Source organism: Silene latifolia, chromosome 1, assembly GCF_048544455.1.
Source record: "Silene latifolia isolate original U9 population chromosome 1, ASM4854445v1, whole genome shotgun sequence".
NCBI lineage: Eukaryota > Viridiplantae > Streptophyta > Magnoliopsida > Caryophyllales > Caryophyllaceae > Silene > Silene latifolia.
In genome coordinates this window covers 93,453,172-93,474,994 of record NC_133526.1, presented here as the reverse complement: position 1 = coordinate 93,474,994, position 21,823 = coordinate 93,453,172, and the positions used below count along the sequence as shown (strand labels likewise).

The 21,823-nt window shown below is 37.0% G+C and overlaps 3 protein-coding genes across 5 annotated transcripts; 2 read left to right on the top strand and 1 right to left on the bottom strand.

Annotated features, from left to right (window-relative positions):
* The first annotated feature begins 5,749 nt into the window (after positions 1-5,749).
* Positions 5,750-9,794, top strand: LOC141607812 (cadmium-induced protein AS8). Its single transcript, XM_074427161.1, has 4 exons — positions 5,750-5,914; positions 7,819-8,065; positions 8,904-9,185; positions 9,394-9,794. Exons 2-4 carry the CDS (start codon positions 7,825-7,827, stop codon positions 9,405-9,407), a joined length of 537 nt encoding a protein of 178 aa, XP_074283262.1. The 5' UTR covers positions 5,750-5,914; positions 7,819-7,824; the 3' UTR covers positions 9,408-9,794.
* A 2,178-nt stretch (positions 9,795-11,972) lies between these two features.
* LOC141607847 (MOB kinase activator-like 1A) lies at positions 11,973-18,633 on the top strand. Its single transcript, XM_074427198.1, has 7 exons — positions 11,973-12,128; positions 14,280-14,328; positions 14,750-14,858; positions 14,944-15,037; positions 16,617-16,750; positions 17,358-17,521; positions 18,402-18,633. The coding sequence occupies exons 1-7, from the start codon at positions 12,106-12,108 to the stop codon at positions 18,471-18,473; spliced, it is 645 nt and encodes a 214-aa protein (XP_074283299.1). The 5' UTR covers positions 11,973-12,105; the 3' UTR covers positions 18,474-18,633.
* Positions 18,634-19,011: 378 nt separating this feature from the next.
* On the bottom strand, positions 19,012-21,314 carry LOC141607838 (uncharacterized). 3 transcript variants are annotated; one of them, XM_074427191.1, is made up of 3 exons: positions 20,883-21,314; positions 19,892-20,397; positions 19,012-19,479 (listed from the first exon to the last, which is right to left on the bottom strand). In XM_074427191.1, the coding sequence occupies exons 1-2, from the start codon at positions 21,227-21,229 to the stop codon at positions 19,932-19,934; spliced, it is 813 nt and encodes a 270-aa protein (XP_074283292.1). In that variant the 5' UTR covers positions 21,230-21,314; the 3' UTR covers positions 19,012-19,479; positions 19,892-19,931. The 3 variants fall into 3 exon arrangements, with proteins under 3 accessions (XP_074283292.1, XP_074283290.1, XP_074283288.1); XM_074427189.1 differs by having other exon boundaries at positions 19,012-19,442; positions 20,883-21,313; XM_074427187.1 differs by having other exon boundaries at positions 19,012-19,442; positions 19,901-20,397; positions 20,883-21,313.
* Between the last annotated feature and the right edge of the window lie 509 nt (positions 21,315-21,823).

The following is a 21,823-nucleotide window of genomic DNA, read 5'->3' as shown; positions in this document are numbered from 1 at the left end:
ATGATATATAATTAATGCATTAAAACATAAACAAACATGTGAAACTTATTTAATCATGATAACAAATAATCAAACATGTACTAATCATGCAAAACAATCATTAAATCATATTAATCACATCAATTGGCATAAACACAATTAAAAGAGAATACCTAGTTACCTTTTTATGCAAATAATCCTAAAGATCGTCTTCAACGATATAAACGTCCTCTCCAGGAGCAATCCATGCCTTCATTGTCGTTTCACACGTGCCAAAGAAGAACGAATCTAATAAATATACTAACTATATATATAAACTATAAAACCTATAAAAACTACGCGGAAAACATAATACTTACGAAGAAGATAGATAGATCCAAGGAGTAGGATCGATCTAGGCACGAAGAACGATGAAAACCAAAGAAAACGGAAGGGCGGCACGAAACCCTAGGCGCCAGAAAACGCGCGGCACAAGGGAGGAAGAGAGGAGAGAATTTAGGTTTAGGGTTTTGTGAAAATAAGAGGAAAAAGAATGCAAGGGTTTATGTTTCACTCCTATTTATAAGAGAAGCTAATGGGTTTATTCCAAGCCTAGACCCAAACTCACCCATATTACTCCATATTCACGTGAAACCCAATGGAGAAAAGGTTCTTCACCAAACTCGAGCTAGATTAGCCAAAAAGACAAGAGAAGAGATTTTCCCGGAAAATAAAATATGAAATATGGGAAAAAATTATAGAAATATATTACGGAAATTAGGGGTGTTACATTATACAGACCCAACACACGTCAGTTCCAATAATACCAATACTCACGACGTGATATAAATCCAATGCAATGCAATACAACTAATGAGATGCACATTAATCACAAGCCTCCACCAACCACAACTCCACAACCACCTCAACCCGTTGACGACATCGGAACACCGCCACCAACACTCAGACCGCAGTCCTTAAAAAGGTACCCGGGACGCACTCGAATACTCGATGTACCGAGCCCGGGTGCTAACCGGATCCCTGCCAGATTCCTGATGCACACGAATCCTTCCGTACTCAAGCCATTAACGTGCACGTCTTCTTTGGAGTGAGAAACTCCAAAGAGCGACCCGAGGGTAAGAAGGTCTCCCGAATCGCCTTACGTCTCATCAACAACCACACAACACAACCACACCACCACCAATCCCTCACCAACATCCACATGGAATCAATATACATCACAATATGTCAAGTAAGACACCATCAAAACAATATGAACCTCATGATACCATGAATACATGTACCAACAATTACTCCACCTCTTTAAGGCGCAAATCCCCATTATCATGTTATAATGCAAATTTAACCACAATATGAGACTAATGACAATTACCCACTATCATTTTATAATGCAATTCCAACAATTATAATAATACTTTAAGACATAATCCCCCATTAACAAGTTATAATGCAATCCCCACAATTACAATCATCCTCTAATATTCACCATGAAATTAATGACAATGAACATATGAGTAAGCATTCATATTATGAAAATCAAGTAGGGAAAATCCTACCTTTTAGCAATCCTTTAATGATCACAAGTAAGCACAAGAATCCTCCTCTAAGAAGTTACATCCTACAATTAATCAAGAAATTTCTATCACAATCATGTTTTACAACAATATTATATATATATATATATATATATATATATAATTACTTATTACAATTATCTAATTACCTAGATCGCCAATTAGAACACCCAAAAGACAAAACCCCCAATTTTTAGGGTTAGGAAAACAATAGGAGAGATAAATAAATAGATCTTGACTCACAATGATAAAAGGGTAAAGAGAAGGTGATGGATGGTGTTGAATCTTCAAATCCAAGGTTGAATCCTCCCAAAAGATGATTAGAAAGGTTTAGAGAGGCTTTGGGAGAGTTTAGAGAGAGATTTTAGGGTTCTTGAGGGAGGCAAAATACTGTTCACGACCTATATAGAGAGTTATTGTAACACCCCCACATACCAAGATATCTTACTAAGGTCCACCCTAGCATGAGAGACTGTTACCATCTCGGTTGCCCGAGGTTAGTAGATCAAAGTAAACAATCCAAACACGATTATTAAAGTATAATGAATAAGGTTTACATATTCTCCAAAGCCAAAATCCAAAGTACAACTGTGAAAGTCTAACAATTAGAAATGAAAACTAAATCTCTTGACGGCGGAAGCTAGACTCGAGTGGTGACTCCCCATAACTGCCCCATAGCTAAGGAACTTCATCACCTGTCACAATCTGCTCACCATCCTTGAATGGATCACCACATATTTTACAAAACAACAACGGGGTCAGTTACTGTATAACCAAAATAAGACAAGTACAAAAGACAATAGTGATCATCATCCGTCTCCAACTCCCAATCACAACACGCAATGGTGGGGGACCGCAGCCACACCCACCATGGTCCCGCTCATCAACGAGCAATAATCCATGTCCCTTAATGTGCACATCCCCTCCCGTGACGGGTTCCACGGAGGGCGAACTTGGGTGTGAAGCCACTCTTGCAAGTGACTCCACCACAATCATCAAAATGCCAACACCAACATCATATCATCACCATCACCAACACCATCATCAACATCAACACCATCACCAACACCAACACCAACACCAACACCAACACCAACACCAACACCAACGATGATCACAATATCAATCACACAACAATTATCACATAAATCTTAATTCAATTAGACAGTAAAACTGAGTAGGAAACCCTACCTTAGCACAACTGCAAGAGACACAAGCAATGCAATCTAGAACGGCTCCTCTACGAAGTCCTCACCTAACAATAATCACATAAACAACAATCACCATATGCAAAACCCCCTTTTTCCCCAATTCACAACCAAGCCAAACCTTAATAGATTAATCAAAGGAATAATGAAATCAAAGACTTACCGACACCAACGATAGAATGAAAGATGAAGAACTTGTTAACAATCACAACACTAGGGAGAGATTTAGAGAGGATTAGAGCGTCGTTGAAGTGTTTAGGATTTGTAAAATGTAATTAGAAACTGATTAACGCGGTTTATATAACTCTAATCATCTCTAAATCAAACCGTGAAAATAACACCCATCAGACCGGATACTCGGTCGAGCAAAGAGTATACTCGACCGAGTACGCTCTACTCGGTCGAGTATTCAACATACTCGGCCGAGTATTCCTGTACAGTAAGCTGACCAGAATACACGACATACCTTACTCGGCCGAGTAAGCCATATTCGGTCGAGTATAGGCTAAGGAAAACCGTAGTATTACAGTCTTCCGTCCTTAAAAAGAATTTCGTCCCCGAAGTTCACACTATACACATAAAACAAGACCAACAAACCCACAAAACTCCCACCATATAAAGCAAAACACCCAATAAGACACCCAACACTAGCTAAACTAACACAAAACATCACTAACCGACTCAAACTACTCAAAAACAAACATGCAACCATCTCCTACCGCCCTAAAAAGACAACGGTTACGTCCCCGTAACCAAACATATCTGATCAAAAAGGGTGGAAAAACGTTCTCTCATAGCCTCCTCGGGTTCCCATGTGGCCTCTTCCACATTATGATTGGACCAAAGCACCTTGAGTAAGACGGTCTCACAATTCCTTGTCTTGCGCACTTTGCGGTCCAAGATCTCTTTAGGAACCTCGGCATAAGATAAGTGAAAGATCATAGATCTTAATTAGACTCTCTAATTAAAAAAACAAATTATCTCATAATTTGTGTTTATGTGATCTATGTAACATGCATGCAATATAAAAGCATATTAATATAAAAGAAGAGAAAAACAATTTTCCTTACATTGAGAAATGGCAGTATTTAGGCACAACCAAGATCACCCATCTTGGTTGTTCTTGAACTTAAAATAAATGGCAAGATCCTCCATCTTCAAGTGTCCAAAATAGAACACCTCCTTTCTTAAGCACCCAAGAACTTACCCCACAACCTTACAAATATTAACTAGATATTATGTAAGATTACCCTTGATAATATGTAAATATAACTAACAATCTTAGTAATAATTTTGTTTTACTAACAACTTAGTAAATTATGGGTTTTATTATTTTAGAGAGATGAAAGATATACACATGCAAATGTTCAAAGTGTAGTATTTAAAATGAACAACAAATTGGAGTGTATATGGGAAAGTTGCGGGTGGAGTGAGGTGGAGTGAGGGAGTGATTTTCTTATTTTTTGTCCAATTCATTATGACATACATAATGATCACATGACAGCTTATGGAAGAAAATCAAGCAAAGTGAAATCATTATGATCATCCACTACACTTCATTTACACGGTCCAATGTCCCATTTATGGGTCCATTTTGGTTCTTATATTTGTTGCACAAATACGTGTAAATTTTATTTAAACATCGTTTATGTTTAAATACTTCCCAATTAATATCGTCTAAAACACTCCGTAAATATACGTGTACAGCTACCACATATATTTTACGTACCAATACTAATCACATTAGTCAATTAGTACTAATTTAACAATTAACTACTTAATCATTAATTCTCTTCTCAAATAATTTATTATTTAATTATCGCATAATTAAATAATAATTTCCGCGCCTCGAGTTCACAACTCAATATATCTCTAAATAAATTAATCAACTAACTCTTAGTTAATTTATCAATGGACTAATTAAACTGTATCTGATACAATTAATTAGCTTTCGTGTTGGGGCTCGTTCCTTTAGATGTGACCGAAAGGGATCAGCTGAACACCGCCGTCTCACGACAGTAACATCAAACCCTAATTGGCCAACCGTTACCGATATACGTTGATCAGCTGACTAGTATTGCCAATGAATATCTCATGCATATTCCTTAATGAGATTTAATAATATTATCATGCACTATTGTGGAGGACAAAAACTCCAACAATCTCCCACTTGTCCGAGACAAGTTGTGCGATGATTATAACACACAATTGTGGATAACTCCTTATCCCAACATTATCCTGCTTGTACTCTACAAGGGTGTGTTACCGATTCTCTTGTCCATTTTAATAACAATCCCCCACTCAATGCAAGGTGTCTTTCAGGTCGTACTTGCACATGAACATATCGTGAGTGATTTTCTCGATCGGGAGTGTGACTACTTGACCGGAAAAATCTCCCACAGATTACTTCCGAGCGTGGCCACGCATTTCTCAGTCACAACTCCTCGAGTGGCCTAGAGATGTTTAAACCCAACGTGGGTGGACAATTCTTGTCTGCCCTATCTATCCTTTTACACAATACAGATCACCATGACCCAGTAGATGTCATTTGGCCTCATTTCACGGCACGACCTAGGACAAAAACCAAAGTCACTCCGAAACTTTAGTTGCTCACAAACACTGCTGTAACGGAAGTGTGAATAACTTGTGTTGGGCCTCTGCCGCGCCGATGTCCACGGTCTATAATAGTACGATATTGACCGCTTTGGGCCAAACCCTTATAGATTTACTTTTAAGCTCCTTCCCAAAAAACGTCGTACTATTATATTTAGTGTATACTTATAAAGATAATCTTTCACTTTTACACTACGATGTGGAACCTGAGTTTGCACCCCAACAAACACTTGTTGAATTAATACGTTCATTGACACAAATTATAGAATAACATCGTCCATTTGAATCTGTAATTGGGCTTCTATTAAAATCACATTATGACATCAGCTGGTAAAAAGATGAGATTAATTGGTTCATACATATATTGGCCCATATCATTTTTAGAGTCACAAGTCACAATATACATGGACTGATAGACAGTTGGACACAATGCAGAAGATTAGCATAAATCTTGTAATTTCTGTCAAGTTTTGAAGATCATACAGTTTGATCCAAAACTCCCAACTAATCACTCTCCCTTATTCACCACACAAAACCCAGGTAACAAATTACAAATATTTCATTTTTCATTTTGTTTTTAATCTTGTTGTAATTCATTCATTTTGCATTTTTCTGGGTTACAAGTTGTTGTATAATTGATGAACCTAGCTGAACATTTTTGGATGTTTATTCAATTTTTGATCTTTTGTTGTTAGCATTATATCAAGTGTATGTTTTCAAGGGTTAAACTCTTCGTGCGAAATCATTTCTTTACCTTTGATTAAAATACCGATAATAAATAAAGGTAAATAGATGATTGAGATGGAAGGAGTAAATAACATTAGATTACAGGACTCGATCGTACTCTGTAATGTTGTTGACGGAATACCCCAAGTTAGAATCAGAAAGGTTTATGATTGAACCGAATATGTAGTAGTCCAGTAGTTATGAGTCGTATGACGGAGGTAAAGTGGATACTTGGTCCTATACTTGAATCCCCATCCCCCAAATATTGTAAATTGTAATGCCCTTGTGGCTTATTTGCGACCAATAAATATATAAATTGGGAATTGAAGTTCTACTTTTGTTAAGAACTGAAATATAGGGGGCTTTTGAGGTCTCTATTTTGGAATAATGCAGTTTGTAAGTAATGCTCCTTGGACTCAGTCGTAATCTGTAATGCTGTTGATGGAATACCAAGTTAGATAGGTACTCCGTATTTAATTGCAGTTTGAGAGAAAATGATTTCACTGTGAATCTGTGATTAGGCTGTGGAGTTACCTTAGGTTGCTAAAATTAGAAAAATCATTTTGTTATCTGTTTCTGAGATTGTGTCAAATATAAGATTGCATGACTTGATGTAATGGGACTGTCACAAGTTAAACCTTTTGGAACACCATATATTTCTCATCTTATTTCTTACCAACGCTGTGTCTTGTAGCAACAATGTAATTTTGTCTAAATTAGTAGAGATAAGGGAGGTCGGGACATTATTTCTCTGTGGTTGCAGCACAAGGGAAACATTATTGACATTACCGCACCATAGGTGGGAGATCTTAGGCAATATATAATGTTAAGGGGACACATGTAGAATGAGAGGAGAAGGGTTTGGTTGGAGATAAGCCTATAACGATATATTGGGATCACCATTCATTTCAAAAAGCCCTTGATAAAAAAGGCGTACATGGGTGCACTTATGCGCAACGCTTACTAAGGCACATACCACGTTAGATGACCCCCAGGCATTGTTTATGAGTCGCAACACTATGTTAGTTTCATCTTTTTTTCCTAAATCCTTTTATTACGCTCTTCCCTTTTCCTCATTTCACCTAGCTTTTATTTCTGTACATGTTAGCGCGCCGTTATCTTGAACCTTGTGCCTTTTGAACTTAGAGGCCTTGATTCAAATGAATTTTATAGAATGTAAATAATGTATAGTATTTTTTTTTCGTAATTACATAATATATGTGTCCATTGCTGGAACTATGGCAATTTAAACAACTGCAACAATTTAATTAGATTGTAATACTCCCTCCTATTCTCAATAACTCTCCCTATTCATGGAGGGCACGAGAATTAAGGGAGGGAGTATTATTATATGGTAAAGTATTGTAGTGGGGTAGGAGATTGGAGAGAGGGAAGGTATTGTGTGATATTATTGTGGGGTGAGGTGATTAAAATAAGTATTGTTATGAGGGTAAGGTGATTAAAATAAGATAAAGGAGTATTGTGGGGTATTGTTGTGGGGTGAGGTGATTAATATAAGTACAAAAGTTTGCCAAATAAGGAAATAGGGAGAGTATTGTGAATAGATGAAAAAGGAAATAGGGAGAGTTATTGAGAGTAGGAGGGAGTAGCATTTTGTGTCTTCTGATTAAAATTTTACATCATGATAACTTGCCTATATAGATGTTCAGAATATATTTCATACTGAGCCATTTTTAACTTCTTACTGAGTATTTCAGGTCATAATGATTATAAAAGGACTATTCAGGAGGTACCAAAAATGGAATCCCGTCCACCCGACTTCTGGAGCCTTTTGGGGAATGGGAGTAGGCATTGGTTGTGGTGTGGGTTGGGGTCCTGGTTTTGGACCTGAAGTGGTTGGATATGTTGGTGCTGGTTGTGGAGTTGGATTCAGTGTTGGCATCACATTTGCAGGTTTTGGCATTGGTCTTCCTGCAAAGATTCTCATTGAGGGTCCTTATAAAGGTAACTCAATATAGCTATCCAATAAATTAGTATGGCAATTCTATGACCTGGGAATTTTGATACACCATATTTGGCATCTTGTCTGCTCCGAAGATCTCAAGCCGTTGTATATAGATAATAGATCTATCAATGCGTATAGGTGATGGATGACAGGTGACCAATCAACAGAAGCAAGAGACTGATATGGAAGGGTAACTCATTCGCTAAATGTAGTGAAATTAGGGAAGTATTCGGGAAAGGAGGAAATTGAGAATTAATGTCCAGATTTATAACTTTGGGAGTTCCTTGTATTCTTTGCCCCTCTTCTGTTTTACTTTAACTGCAAAAATGATTCATGCTTTGACAAACAAGCCTTCCAAATTTCCGAGAGCAAATCTAATTACAATATGATTCCCTCCATTAATGAAACATATTTTTCTGATGTACCCTTTTTGTTATTATTTGACTGAATTGATGACTGGCAGAATCCGAAATATAAGTTGCCAAGTGTTTCTTCATTAAGTTCCCTACGCTTTCTGCTTTGGCTGTCAATGTCACTATTTACTTGTTCCTCATAGGCTCATATTTGCATCATTAGACTGTGTTAGATAGCCGACGAGAACATGAGATTGCGAAGTTAAAAACGAATCCTTAACATTTATTTGGAATTCTACAGTTTAAATATCTTTATTGGTGCAAGCTCCCTAATCTGTACTGTTTCACACTTATACATGTCAGCAGCATTATGGACCGGATCTTCGAAAAGAGCTTTCTTTGGCTTTCCTTATCTTCACTCATTTTGACTATTTGCTAAAAAGATAGTTGAGTGTATCTTCTAATTGAAAATGTATATTTTCAGTTGTAGCAGCCACATCTAGCCATACTTGGGACCTTGTACGATCAAGCAACTTTCTGACAGTCAAGAATGAAGCTGGAGATGAATTGGGCAGGAACATGCCATTATTTCCATCACAGTTATGGAACTTGCAACAAAAGGCTAATGAAAGATTATCGTACTTCAGAGACTTAGATCTACTGAAGAAAGGGACAGAGATATTTAATGTGGAACGATCAATTTCTCTATGCACGAAGTCTATTTCAGAGAGTTGTACATCACTTAGGAACCGGTTTTCTGATAAAGGTAAACCATTAGATGTTGCGAATTAGTATGTTTGACATGATCCCATATATGACATTATATGCAGTATCTATCTGTTGTTTTACTGCATTGTGCATCTTCTATGCAGATTTCAAACTGATGTATTCACCAGTGTTGCTCGTGTGAGTCTGCCTCGCATGCTGAAATTACCATTACAGATTCTTGACATGTATCTCTTTGTTTATCGCAGATGACAAAGAATGATCCTGCGAGTCAAGCGGATGTACTTTAACATGAACTTTAGTCTGAGCGTAAGATTTTAACCAGAGGTGGGCCCTGCTTCGGAGATTTGGAGGTACAACTGTAAAATTTGATGGCTTTAACTGAGAATACCTATTAAAACGTCAAGAGAAAGATGTCAGAGGTTCGAACCCGAAACCTACTTTGTAGGTCATCATGAAAGGCTTATGGTTTTCTGTGTGTGTGTTGTAGACAAAATCTTAGAACGTGAAAGTGTGGTAGATCACTTTTAGTCCATGTTACTCTTGTAATTGTTGTTTTGAAAGGTGCATTGTATTCTGCCAAGTTTGGAGGGACAGTGTATGTATAAGTTGGAAAGCTAAAAATACGGAGTAGTTGAAGCCTCGACATCCATTTATTTTTCTTCTATAATCTTTGTGAGAGATATTTTAATTGAAGTAAATAAATAATTAAGACGGAGGGACCCTATAATGTAGGGAGCATCCTTAACAACTCAAGATACAATTTGTGACCTTCAAATTTTAAGGGCAAGTTGGCCAATTGTCAATAAAATCAATCTCTTAAGAAACAATTTCAATTATTTCCTATTCATACTCCCTCTATTCAACTTCACTTTGCATATTTCTCTTTTGCACATTATTCACAAGCGGACATTCAACTTCAATTTTCTCTCGATACATTAAAATATATTCATGTGGATTTTATTTGATTCGTCTTTATGAGTACATTAAAAATATCAAACTTTTATATTTTTTGCAAATACATAGATTAAGATATTTACCGCGTAAAAGTCGCGTTGGCAAACGTGATAAAGCAAACATGTAAAGTGGAGTTGAATTGAGAGAGTATAATATAGAGTATGTAACAGAAATTTATGACTTGGATTGGGTCGGATTGGGTTAGGTGAGACAAACTAAAAAGAAGGTAGGTCGGTTGAGTTGTACTCTCCCCCAGTCACTATATTGTTCTCATTTGATATAGGCACAATAATTAAGGAAAAGTATTAAAATAGGAGTAAAAGAGTAGTGTGGGATTGGTGATAGGAGAGAGGGATGAATTATTAGTAGTTAAATAAAGAATTGTGGGGTCAAAACATAAAGGAAAATAATAAAATAGGAGTTAAAGAATTGTGGGGTCAAAACATAAAGGAAAGTAATAAAATAGGAGTAAAAGAGTTGTGTGGGGTTTGGTGATAGGAGAGAGGAATGAATAAAATAAGAGTAAAAGTTACTAAAAATAGAAAGGGAACATTAGTTGAATAATCCGTTTCGGAAAAGAGGGACCATTATAGTGACTGAGAGGGAGTATCAGTCTCTTCGGTTCATATAGCACCATTTTTAGTTAGTTTTTACTTCGTTCTCCGAATTAGATTTGTCATAATTAGATCTTATCCAAATAATCCGACTTGTACTCTGTCTGCACTCGAACCGGGGACCTGAATTGATGGACCCTTGTTTAACTTGGCCCGAATGTTTAGTGTTTCGTACTAACCACTATAACTATAGAGCTCCAGGTTCGAATAGAAAGATTTATGGTTTTTATCAATCCTTCTCTTCTTGGACAAAAATAAGGTCAAGGTTTTGGAGTGATAAAGATGCCTCTTCATTTGTTGCGCTCAACGAAGTAATTGTCTAACGGTAAGATTGACAAGACCTAGTAAGTCTTGAGACAAGACTCACTCAAGACTACCAATAATCTACCATAATCTTGACAAAGTCTTAAGTTGAGTATTGAAATCCAAGACTCAACTTAAGACTTTAGGTGAGTCTTGACCCCACCTTAAAGAAAAGTTATCTAATGAGTGGGCAACATGTGTTATTTTTTTCTTGTTAAAAAAAAAAGAGTGAAGCGGAAAAGTAGAGTCTGAGGCGAGTCTGACGGATAATGTATAAAGTCTGAGGTGAGTCTGAGATGGGTTTGAACAATAAAGAAATAATAAAAGTTAGTGGAAAGCTGATTTAGCTGAGTCTTAAGATTTGGGAGAGTCTAACGGATGATCTCACCCTAAGAGCCTAAGCAAACTTTAGGCACACTTTTGTATCCAATCGTCTTTGTTCTTTTTAAGTCTTTTTTTTGCATAGAAGAATGTAACTTTTGCATTTGGGGGGTTTTCTCATTTTCTTTTGTAAAAGAATATGTTGTCTAATTAACACAAAATAACTTGATAACAACCCAGCCAAAAAAAAATTCGGACCAAAATGGTACAAGTGGGTTTAGTTCAACCCAAATTCACGCAAACTCGAAATTAGCCGCTACCAACACCTGATCTGATTGACCCGTTATTCAACAATATTTGAAGTGTCACCCGGTGACGGCCTCAACCAAGGGTGCGAAACTGTGAATAGACGCTAAAAAAATGACGTCCTTTTCCATTAGTTGAATTCCTTGGGGTTTTTTGTCAGAAGGTATCTAACATTTACGCTCATTTGTACCAAGGTACCTAAAATTTTTTTTTTTTGCCCAAAGGTACCTAATATTTACTATGTCTATGTCTTGTGGTACCTAAGATTTTTTTTTTTGCCCAAAGGTACCTACAGAAGTAAAATAAATATGAAACCCCGTTGGTAGATATTCTGCATATTCTGTATTTCAGACCAAAATAAACATCACTCCTCCTACTCAATACTCTCAATTCTCAAACTGAACTCCACACCTCCTTTGTTCATCACCCTTTTCATTCCCAACAGTTACAACTTTAGACATGAGCCTCTTTGGCCTTGGGAGGTATGGACTAATAATTAATCTATTCTATTTTTTTAGTATTTTTTATTTTTTATTTTTTGGTTGTATGAGCGTATATGAATAATTTCAGAACTTGGTTTGTTTTCCTCTTTGATTAGTATTTGCTTTTTGCTTAGTGCTTTAATGGGTTGTTTACTGGCTTGTTATATCTGCACCACAATTTGATGTAATCTTTTTACTTTGTATGCAAATTGTATGTAAACGGTCTCTTTGTTTCGCTAGCACATGGGTAAGACTGCGTATATCTGACACCCCCCCCTCCTACCCCGCTATTTGCGGGAGCCATTAAGTCACTGGGGTAATGAACTAATGGTGTTGTGTGGTTGTATTGTTTGGAAACTGAAATTGTGTGAATAGTTTTTTGGGAGTCTTCCAGTTGGGTTTCTGTTAAATCATGTTTCAAGTTGGTTGTAGATGGGTTTGAGTTTGGTTCATGTGGACCTCCATTTGTAATCTCACTATTTGGAGACTAATCTTTCATAATTAAGTCTGTCCCTCGTGATCGTAGATTTTATTTCATTGTGATAGTAAAAGCAATCTATGTGAATGTTAAGTGATTAACTTAGTTACTTTTGGAGGGCCGTAGGAGGCGGGAAGATTGGCGCTAATGTTATAATATCTCCGTTTGGCTAAATGTTATCCATCCCATTATACTCTCTCCATTTGGTTAAATGTTGTATTTAAGAAAAAAAAAGTGATGAATAACGTGCTTGGCGTTTGATTTAGAGTTTGGAATGTTAGTACTTAACTACTTACTTCACTGGGGATAATATGTGATGATCACTATTTAATTCTACTAGAACTAAAAAGTGGACAATTTGTTTGGGACAATCCAAAAAAGAAGTGGAACAATGTGATTAACTAAGTATGGGAGGAGGCAAGGGGATTTTCGTGTCGATCCTAAATGTAATAGTAGTAGAATCGATCTCTATAAACAATTATCTTAATCCAAAATAATTAATTTTGTTCTCTTTTGGGGTTTACAATGTGGTTTGAAGGTTGGTGGTCTCTGAGACAAGTACGGGAGAGGAGGGGTGGTTGTACTTTGGTCTTAATGTATCTGACCTATTGGCCATAGTGCCATACTCATAACTCAATCTTAACTTCTAAATCATATAGGCAAATTAATTAAATAGTTAGTGTGGGCAGAAGCGGAGACTTGCAATGGACCATTTCTTGAATCCTCTGCAGCAGACCCATAGAAGCAAGAGCAACAAACTAGCCACAAGTCAAGCGAGATTCCATCCTAAAACCAATTGGTGATAGGAGGGGTAATCCACTAACTTATATACTAGTCTCCCAACTTAATTCTATATTTCTATCAATATAGGTACACAAATATGAAGTTACCTTTATGCCATCCTAATTGGTTTAAGGACGGAATCTTGCTTGACTCGTGGTGGTACGTGCAGCTAAGACGTGACACTAGCTTATGAGAGAAAAATGGTTAACTATTACGGTCTCTCCAAGAGCAGGTGCCCATGTGCCAAGGTCCTAAAATTAATTTAGGGAAAGTTATCTGCTTGCATCTCTGATATATTTAGCTTCATGGAGTTGGTTGTCGACTTTGATTTTGAGTAAAGTGGCATGATATTTTGAGATGCGGGCTCTTTATGAGTATCCGAATGGGGGGAAGAACAAAAGTGTAGCTCTTAGTTGTAAGATGAGTCTCTTTAGCCCACTCTTCTAAAAAAAAATGTGAGCGTAGTTATGTATATTTTCAACGAAGCCAAAGATTTATTATAATTTGGTTATAGATTGTGATGGAATTATGCAAAATGATTCACTAAACTGGTTGCGCCTCTTTTTATGTGAAGCAGGAGTCATTTGATGCAATTCTGGATGCATTTTTTATTATTCTCTTATGTATTCTTGACACAAGGGTAAAGCTGCATACATTTAACCCCCTTACCCTGCAATTTTGGGGAAGCCCTTAGAGGGACTAGGGTAATGTTGTAGATGCACACGATTTCTTTCCTGTTATTTTCAGTGTAATCTAACTTTTTTCTTTGTATATAAACTCAATATATAGTTCAAAATCTGGATGATATCCAGTGGATACGATCCTCAATAAATTTGGCTAAGATTTCCTCGCATTGTAAATGGAAATTTACAGCTAGTATTTTCTGGCAGGAACCAGCGAACATTTCGGCCAAAGAAGAGTGCACCCTCTGGGAGTAAGGTTTGTTTTCCTATATATATGCGGGTTTCCTGTACTCTTTATCATTGCACCACCCTCTCCATCCTTGTCAAAGGTCTTTTAACAACAGGAATATAGTGAACAAAACCCTTGAGATTATTTCGTCCTATTTCTGCTGTAATTATGGAAAAATTTTGGGAGGTGTGGATAGTCCGTCTTTTCTACCCTTTTTTGTCACTAGAGTTTTTATATTGTAGTAGATGCTATAATATATTAAGTGGGATGGTTTCTTCATTGCACATTTTTTTAGAAATGTGAGGTGATTTGTTGATCACCCAAAAATTGATTAAAACTATTGTTTACAGTTAAAGCCATGTGAAAACATTTTAACGCTTAGCAAAATATTAGATATATTTGTGTCTACATCAAGCTGCATCGTTCCTAATATATTATTACATTACAGGGAGCGCAATTGAGGCAACTTATTGATGCGACACTAGGTAGCGGAAATTTGAGAGAAGCTGTGAGACTACCTCCGGGGGAAGATTTGAATGAATGGCTTGCTGTAAACAGTATGTTTTTTTTTTTTTCCTCTTCATCTCTTTCTTGCTTATATTCCTCAAAGGCTTTGTCATCTGTGTTTCATTTTATTTTCAGCTGTCGATTTCTTCAACCAGGTGAACCTGCTATATGGTACTCTCACAGAATTTTGTACAGCCGAGAGCTGTCCTACCATGACAGCCGGACCCAAGTAATTGTTTTTCAATATGTTGTTTTGATGTTGCTTATAAATTTCCGTACTTCCAAAAATTATTAATTGGCCAGTCATATACGAAAAAATGAATTTGTCATAATCATTATAAAATATCAAACCCGCTGCCTGCCACCATTCCTGGACTGCTGGAAGTTTGTCCAGTGAAAGTCTTTTATCCGACCTTCAGTCTCTAAGCTAGCAGGACCATTATTGAAGTTCTGGAGGGTTAGCCTTTGATGTAGACATATGGTTTTGTTTATTTAAAAAAAAGTGAGATTTGGAAAGAAATTTAAGAATGATTGATTAACTGACTTCACTTTTTCATAGCAACTGCAAAATTTCAGTGGAGATTTTTTCATTACCCTTTTATATACATTTAATGCCTAACATATTCCTTGAATCAGAAAAATGAAATGTGGTGTGAATTATGTTATTGTTCGCATTTGGAATCGTTAGTGGAAACGATTTCATCATGCTTCATTAATTCAAGCTGTGGTATGGATTTGGGATTTTGGGTGACATATCTTATTTCATTTTTTATTTTAAAATTTTAAGATGAAATTAGTTTTTGCCCGTGTTCTGCACTCAGTTGATGCGCGAGGAGAAAAAAATAAGAGGCCTGAATTTCATAGAGACGTACCTCAAAAATTTGGCTTTAGAGTTTTATAATGAATGAGATCGATGTATACACGAGTATCAATGTTTTTAGAAATGGACTTCCTGTTAGTCCCAGATCAAAGGGGTGTAAGACTCTAGCCATCCTGCCAGCATCAACAGCTGGGATATGTACTGGATGCCTGGGTGGTATTGATTGTCTGAATTCCTATTGCCTGCAGTCATGTAGTCCCCTTATTCTACTTGGTTCTCAATTTTTGTTGCTCTTGCCTGTTTGCTGATAGGGTGTGAGAGTTGTTGGTGTAGTATGTTATATGCCATGGATCGTATATATACAGAGGGAATTGATTCGGGGTTGTCTGAAGGTAAAAAGGGAGGCTGGCTAACTTATTAATAATGTTGAGCGTGATTCAGAGTTTCAGAGAATTCAGACTGCAATAGTCAATTGTAGTCACCTTTTCTAATTAAATCGAGTTAAAGATTCTAACCCAAAGTTTTGACTGCAGTCTTGATATATCTGATGTTCGATGAATTGGGTGAATTATATGACTGTTTGTACTAACATGGCCAAAACCTGAGCGGCTCCATCTTGTTCAGCGGGGATCTTCCAGTTCTTCTATAACTCCCCACTTTCTCCAATCTGCCTTTTGGTTAATTAATTCTATCACAAATATGGCATAACGTCGTAATAGACTTGTATACCTTCACATGACTTCTGAATTAAGGATATAAAATATGTGATGAGTAAGAGCATTGTATTTTCATAGGATGTGTTCCAAGAAACTTTGTGTCCTGTTATGGATGACTCCCACTGACCAGCTTTAATTTGCTTCATTCAATGTTTGGTGATTTCTTCCCTCATCACTATGTCTTGTTATTCTGCTAAACTGGGTATGCAAGCCCAAGCTACAATGTTAGAAAATAACATTTACCCTTGGCTTACATCAATTGTGCTTCACAGGTATGAGTATCGGTGGGCTGATGGCGTGCAAATAAAAAAACCTATTGAGGTTTCTGCTCCAAAATATGTTGAGTACTTGATGGATTGGGTTGAATCTCAATTGGACGATGAATCCACTTTCCCTCAGAAAATTGGTAATCTTTTATTACATTACATGTCCTGATGTCCACAATAGTTGTGCAATCGTAGTTACTCTCTTCGATTTTAGATATAACGTCTTGGATTTGCCAAGAATTTAGTTTAACTTCAATTTTACAATAAAGAGCAGTGACAAATACTTGTGTTCTAAGATTTGCAGCTAAATTGCTTTCATAAGAGTATACTTTTCATACGAGTACTATTAACTTATATTTTGAGAGATCTTGAAAGAAGTGAATTTCCCGAAGGGTGACGATGACTTAAATCGAAAGAACAGATGGACTATCAAAGTGAAATGCAAACCATAGAAAATGGAATCCTCTTTGCAATCACAAGCTTAATGCTCAAAGAGCCACTTTGCAACTATATGAGCATGTCTCTGTAGGTCCAACGATTTAGGGTGACAAGCCCCAATGATCTCGCTTCTCAGGCAGAAGTCTCCCTGAAGTAATTAGGGTCATGGTATCGTGTGCCATCTTTTAGAAGTGTTACCTAGATGGTGTTTCCTATTACCAGTATTATTTTTATTTGTTGGCGAAATTGATAGTCAGATTTCTATTGACTGATAAACCTTTTTTCCTGGGTCAAATTTTTCATTTGCAGGGACGCCGTTTCCTATGAACTTCAGAGATGTAGTCAAGATAATCTTTAAACGATTGTTTAGGGTTTACGCTCATATTTATCATTCGCACTTCCAGAAAATCGTGAGTCTCAAGGAGGAGGCCCACCTGAATACTTGTTTCAAGCATTTCATACTATTCACCTTTGTAAGCCTCTTCCATTATTTTGATAAATACTACCTGAATTTATTAGCACTTAATTACACTGTGATTGATTCCTGGAGAAGGGCATATGCTGTTTTTGTCTGGAGCTCATCATACGTAGTACGGAGTACTCCCTTTCCCCGCACAAATAGTTAACTTTTGCTTTATGGCGAACTCTTGTATAAGCACATGCAAGTAGAGTAGGGAGTCTCACATTTATTCTCCGCCACACAAACATAACTAATAAGGAAATGTAAGCTATGCTGAGACAACTTAAAATGGAAAATGTGAACTATCTGCGAGGATAAAGGGAGTATATTTTCAGAGACTAGTAAATAAAGGGGAATTCTATAACTCTATTAAGTAATCGAGAATGTCATCGAGTTTGGTAAAGAGAAAGTTGTCAAGTTCTTAGGATATGATAGTTTCAGGGAGAATCGACTCTTCTTTTCACGGAATGGTTTGTTATTCTGTAATTTGACAGTTTAGTCTTTTGTATGAGTCGGTGTGTATTTTCTATGTTGCCTTCGTTATACTCATGTGAGTACAGCAATTTGAGGCATTTTTCTTAGGGCGGGTTGGTTAACTACCATTAGTCAATTTATGAATACTATCCAATAAGATTAGAGATTTAGCGGTAGACATGGAAATCGGCCAATTGGGATTTGGTCCACTTCGGGTTGGGTCAGGTCACGACAATTTTTGACGGTCTATCCAAAAGTGGGGTTCTACTCATCCAGTCATCCTATATACTCCTCCGAGAAAATAACCGTCAATGTAGGAGTCCCTGTAATATTTACGGTGTACTCTTAGAATAACTTGATACTGTAAAAATGGAACTTCCTGCAGGATGTAATTAATATTTGGTGTGACATGTGTACAGGAATTTGGGCTGATTGACAAGAAAGAGCTGGCTCCTCTTCAAGAACTCATTGAATCCATCATTCCTTACTGAACAACAGAAGTCAACTCAAATTATGAAAATCAGATCATATATTTAGTGATTAGATAGTATACAAGTGTAATGTTTGCACCCTCATCACCTTTAACTATACCCTTTTGTTTTATGGACCCTCAGTTCTTATATATGATATAGATGGAAATGATTGCTGCTATCCTTTTCCTCTCTTTTTCATTTCAAGTTGCATATAAATGTACATAAAACGTGTTACTCCGAATCGGCTGCAAGTATTGGACACAACATGGTGTCTAAGTGCAGGACACGGTTATTTTCAGCAAACTTTTCAATTTTTGGTAGTAAATGAAGTGTTCAGGTGTGGGGTCAACATATGGTCAAAGTATGAAACTGCATATACACCAGGATAATGCACAATTTCTCAGAAACACTGCCTTTGCGTTGCCAGTTGCCCCTCAATCACCTCTCAGCAGAGTGTCCTTTTCCTTTCCTGTCCTTTATTTTTGAATGGAACATGCATATACCAACAACAGAAACAATTTGGGTGTTGGAAGTATAAACTGCACACACACCAGAATAGTGCATAATTTCTCAGCTAAACTATTTAGCATTAAACTGGTAAAGTATGCAAAATACAATGTTCTATTGTATCCAGGCTGACATGACAAACCATTAAACTGGTAGTGTAAACACAAAAATACGCACACATACACAGCAGCACTCCCTGAGTCTGAGTCTGTGACTGATACACATTTGATCTCGGAACCCATCTTGGCCTTGCCACTCGATCACCTCACTGCAGAGCATAGGCGCATAGCTCATATGGACTGTATCAGTTGCCTTAAACACAATCATTCACTGCTTCGAATCCCTAAACATTGTCTCAGTTGAGATCCGTAATCTGATTGTATGCAGATTTGTACATCAAACAGAACGCTGCTAGACAGCTACTTCAGTCGTTTTAAGTGATGACGCGATCAACCAGGCGTCATGACCTTCTCTCATTAGCTGTAGTCCACAAAGTCGGAGATAACTTATGTCAGCACTGGAGTTAATAAATGCATTAGTGTGTCAGATACAGAAATACATTGAACTTGGGAGGTTGACTCACATTTGGGGGCAACAACAACAACAACAAGCCCATTTATTTGGGGGACGTTTAAAATGAATCATCATTAGAAACCGTCAAAATATTGGGATGAAATAAAACATACAAAAAGAAAAAAGAAAGTAAAACTTCATAAACAGCCAATCTACAAAAAAACTAAGACTACAATATCACTTGGGTTATATTTTCCACAGTTGCAACTTTTGATGCCACGGGTTTTGAGCTCATATCATGAGATAAGGAATACTTCCGTGATGACAAAAAGTGACAGGGTTCTATACAGACGCAACACAGGGAGTTTGAATTCTCTAAATTCCCATATGAATGTAGGAACAAGTGTAAAATGTACCTGACATACCTAACAGACTCTCTATGTATCATCATAAACATCAGCTCTCAGCAAGCGCCTCTCGTGAACGACCAAATCTCGAATATGCAAAGCTGTAGGAAAGTGCAATTAACACAAAAACGCCGACAACCAATGTAAACAACTGAAAGTTTGCTAGCAATTCCCCTCTGATTAGACTGTCTGACAAACTGCAAACAATGTTATCACCAATCTGTTCACAGCCCTCTGGCATCATAGGGCCGTAAAGGGTGAAGGCAGTCTGATAGAACCAAAGGCCTTGCATGGTCAAGGCAATGCCACTGGATAAATCAACAGGAAAACTTGATGGGACAAAAGCACCGAGAATACTGGTGATAATCGACAAGGCTATGAGCATAAGAAGGATGAAGTGGTAGTGACCCTCCATGCCCTTATGACTTGTTGAATGGAAATGGAATAGCAGATATTCTGAAGAGAAAGCCGCAGCTATAACAAAGCAAAGTGCTCCGTCTGGCATAGGAAGATAGCTGAACAAGGGACAATGTTGTTAGGTTAGTCTCAATCCTCATAAACATTCTTGAAGACAACAACTAGCTTAGCTGATAGCCATTGAGAAGTAATAACCATGACCTAGGTTTACATCCCGTCAATCAATTTATTCATATGTATATCTTAAACACAGTAGCTAAATAGAGGAAAGTGCGGTCTTGAAAACCCACAGCTTCAGTAGGCGTTTTTAATTGTTAAATTTGAACATTTTACATCTTTTAGACCTCGTAATGATAAAGAAATAATACATCAATCGCATTAAAATTGACCCCACACGTTATCGATTCCGACTACGTCTAAGTCAGACATCATTCTCATTCACAATTACACCCTTCATTTATTCAATGGAGACTCAAATTAACAAATCTCAAATTCCCATTGATCATAAACTGATAATCAATCCAATTCACCCATCATTATATTCAAAACATTCAAACATCAGCATTACATCCCCCTAAATTACCTGGTCTTAACCGAAACAAGCGAAACGAGACCGAAAATGAAGAACATGACAATCATTCCCGCATGCTCAAAGCAATACAAATGAGCAGAATCCAAGACCCCATTAACAAAATATTTAGGATGAGGTGAATACAGAAGTTCAGCACACAAATCAATGAAAGTACCAATAACAATGGTGTAAAGCTCCAAATACTTGATTCGATTATTGAAACCAGGAACAGGGTTCCATACCCGAACCCGAGAGTTATTCGGGTTTGATACGTATCTAAGAATGGTGCACCACAAATGCCATAAACCCACCAATAGAAAGAGTGTACCTGGAACTGCGTGACCTATGAATGTTCCCATTTTCTATTGATTTTGATCAATTCCCAGATTTTGATTTAATTTGGGTGATTTTATATAGGTTCGATATTTTTTAAATAGGGTTATTTAATAGGAATACTCTAAATTATGAGGTCCTTCTCAAAAAACTCTGACCTATGAATTAACCAACTTTTGGGTATACTCTCTCAAAATAGAATTAGATGACCTATTACCTGCTTAACAGGTTATTGTCACTCTAATTAACAATATAATCAACACAAATTGTTGTATACGACGGTCTCTTACTATGAGACCAACTTATATTAACTAAAAGCCCAAAAATCAAATAACAAAAACCAAGCCCAAACTGCTTTCACCCCTCTCTCATCTTCCTGATCTGGTGATCTTTCCTCTCCCTTCTGCTATGAACGACAACTCGACAAGGCACCTTAAGTTCTCCACCTCAAAGCCACTAAGTCTCATTCATGAACGACGACCTTCCACATCTGCTCGCCAATCCGCCATGAATGGACGATCTTATTCTTTGCCTTCTCGCCCCTAAATATTTATCTCAAAGTTGTGAGTTTTTAACCTAAAACACTAAATTATCAAACTACCTTCCATTGAATCAAAAAT

Bases quoted from the DNA above. Each gene is read 5' to 3' on its own strand.
- LOC141607812 (XM_074427161.1), top strand. From the start codon at position 7,825: ATGATTATAAAAGGACTATTCAGGAGGTACCAAAAATGGAATCCCGTC. The intron at 8,066-8,903 runs GTAACTCAATAT...GTATATTTTCAG, and splicing joins CATTGAGGGTCCTTATAAAG to TTGTAGCAGCCACATCTAGC.
- LOC141607847 (XM_074427198.1), top strand. From the start codon at position 12,106: ATGAGCCTCTTTGGCCTTGGGAG. The intron at 14,329-14,749 runs GTTTGTTTTCCT...ATTACATTACAG, and splicing joins GTGCACCCTCTGGGAGTAAG to GGAGCGCAATTGAGGCAACT. The intron at 15,038-16,616 runs GTAATTGTTTTT...TGTGCTTCACAG, and splicing joins ACCATGACAGCCGGACCCAA to GTATGAGTATCGGTGGGCTG.
- LOC141607838 (XM_074427191.1), bottom strand. From the start codon at position 21,229: ATGGGAACATTCATAGGTCACGCAGTTCCAGGTACACTCTTTCTATTG. The intron at 20,398-20,882 runs GTAATTTAGGGG...TCCCTTGTTCAG, and splicing joins CTTGTTTCGGTTAAGACCAG to CTATCTTCCTATGCCAGACG.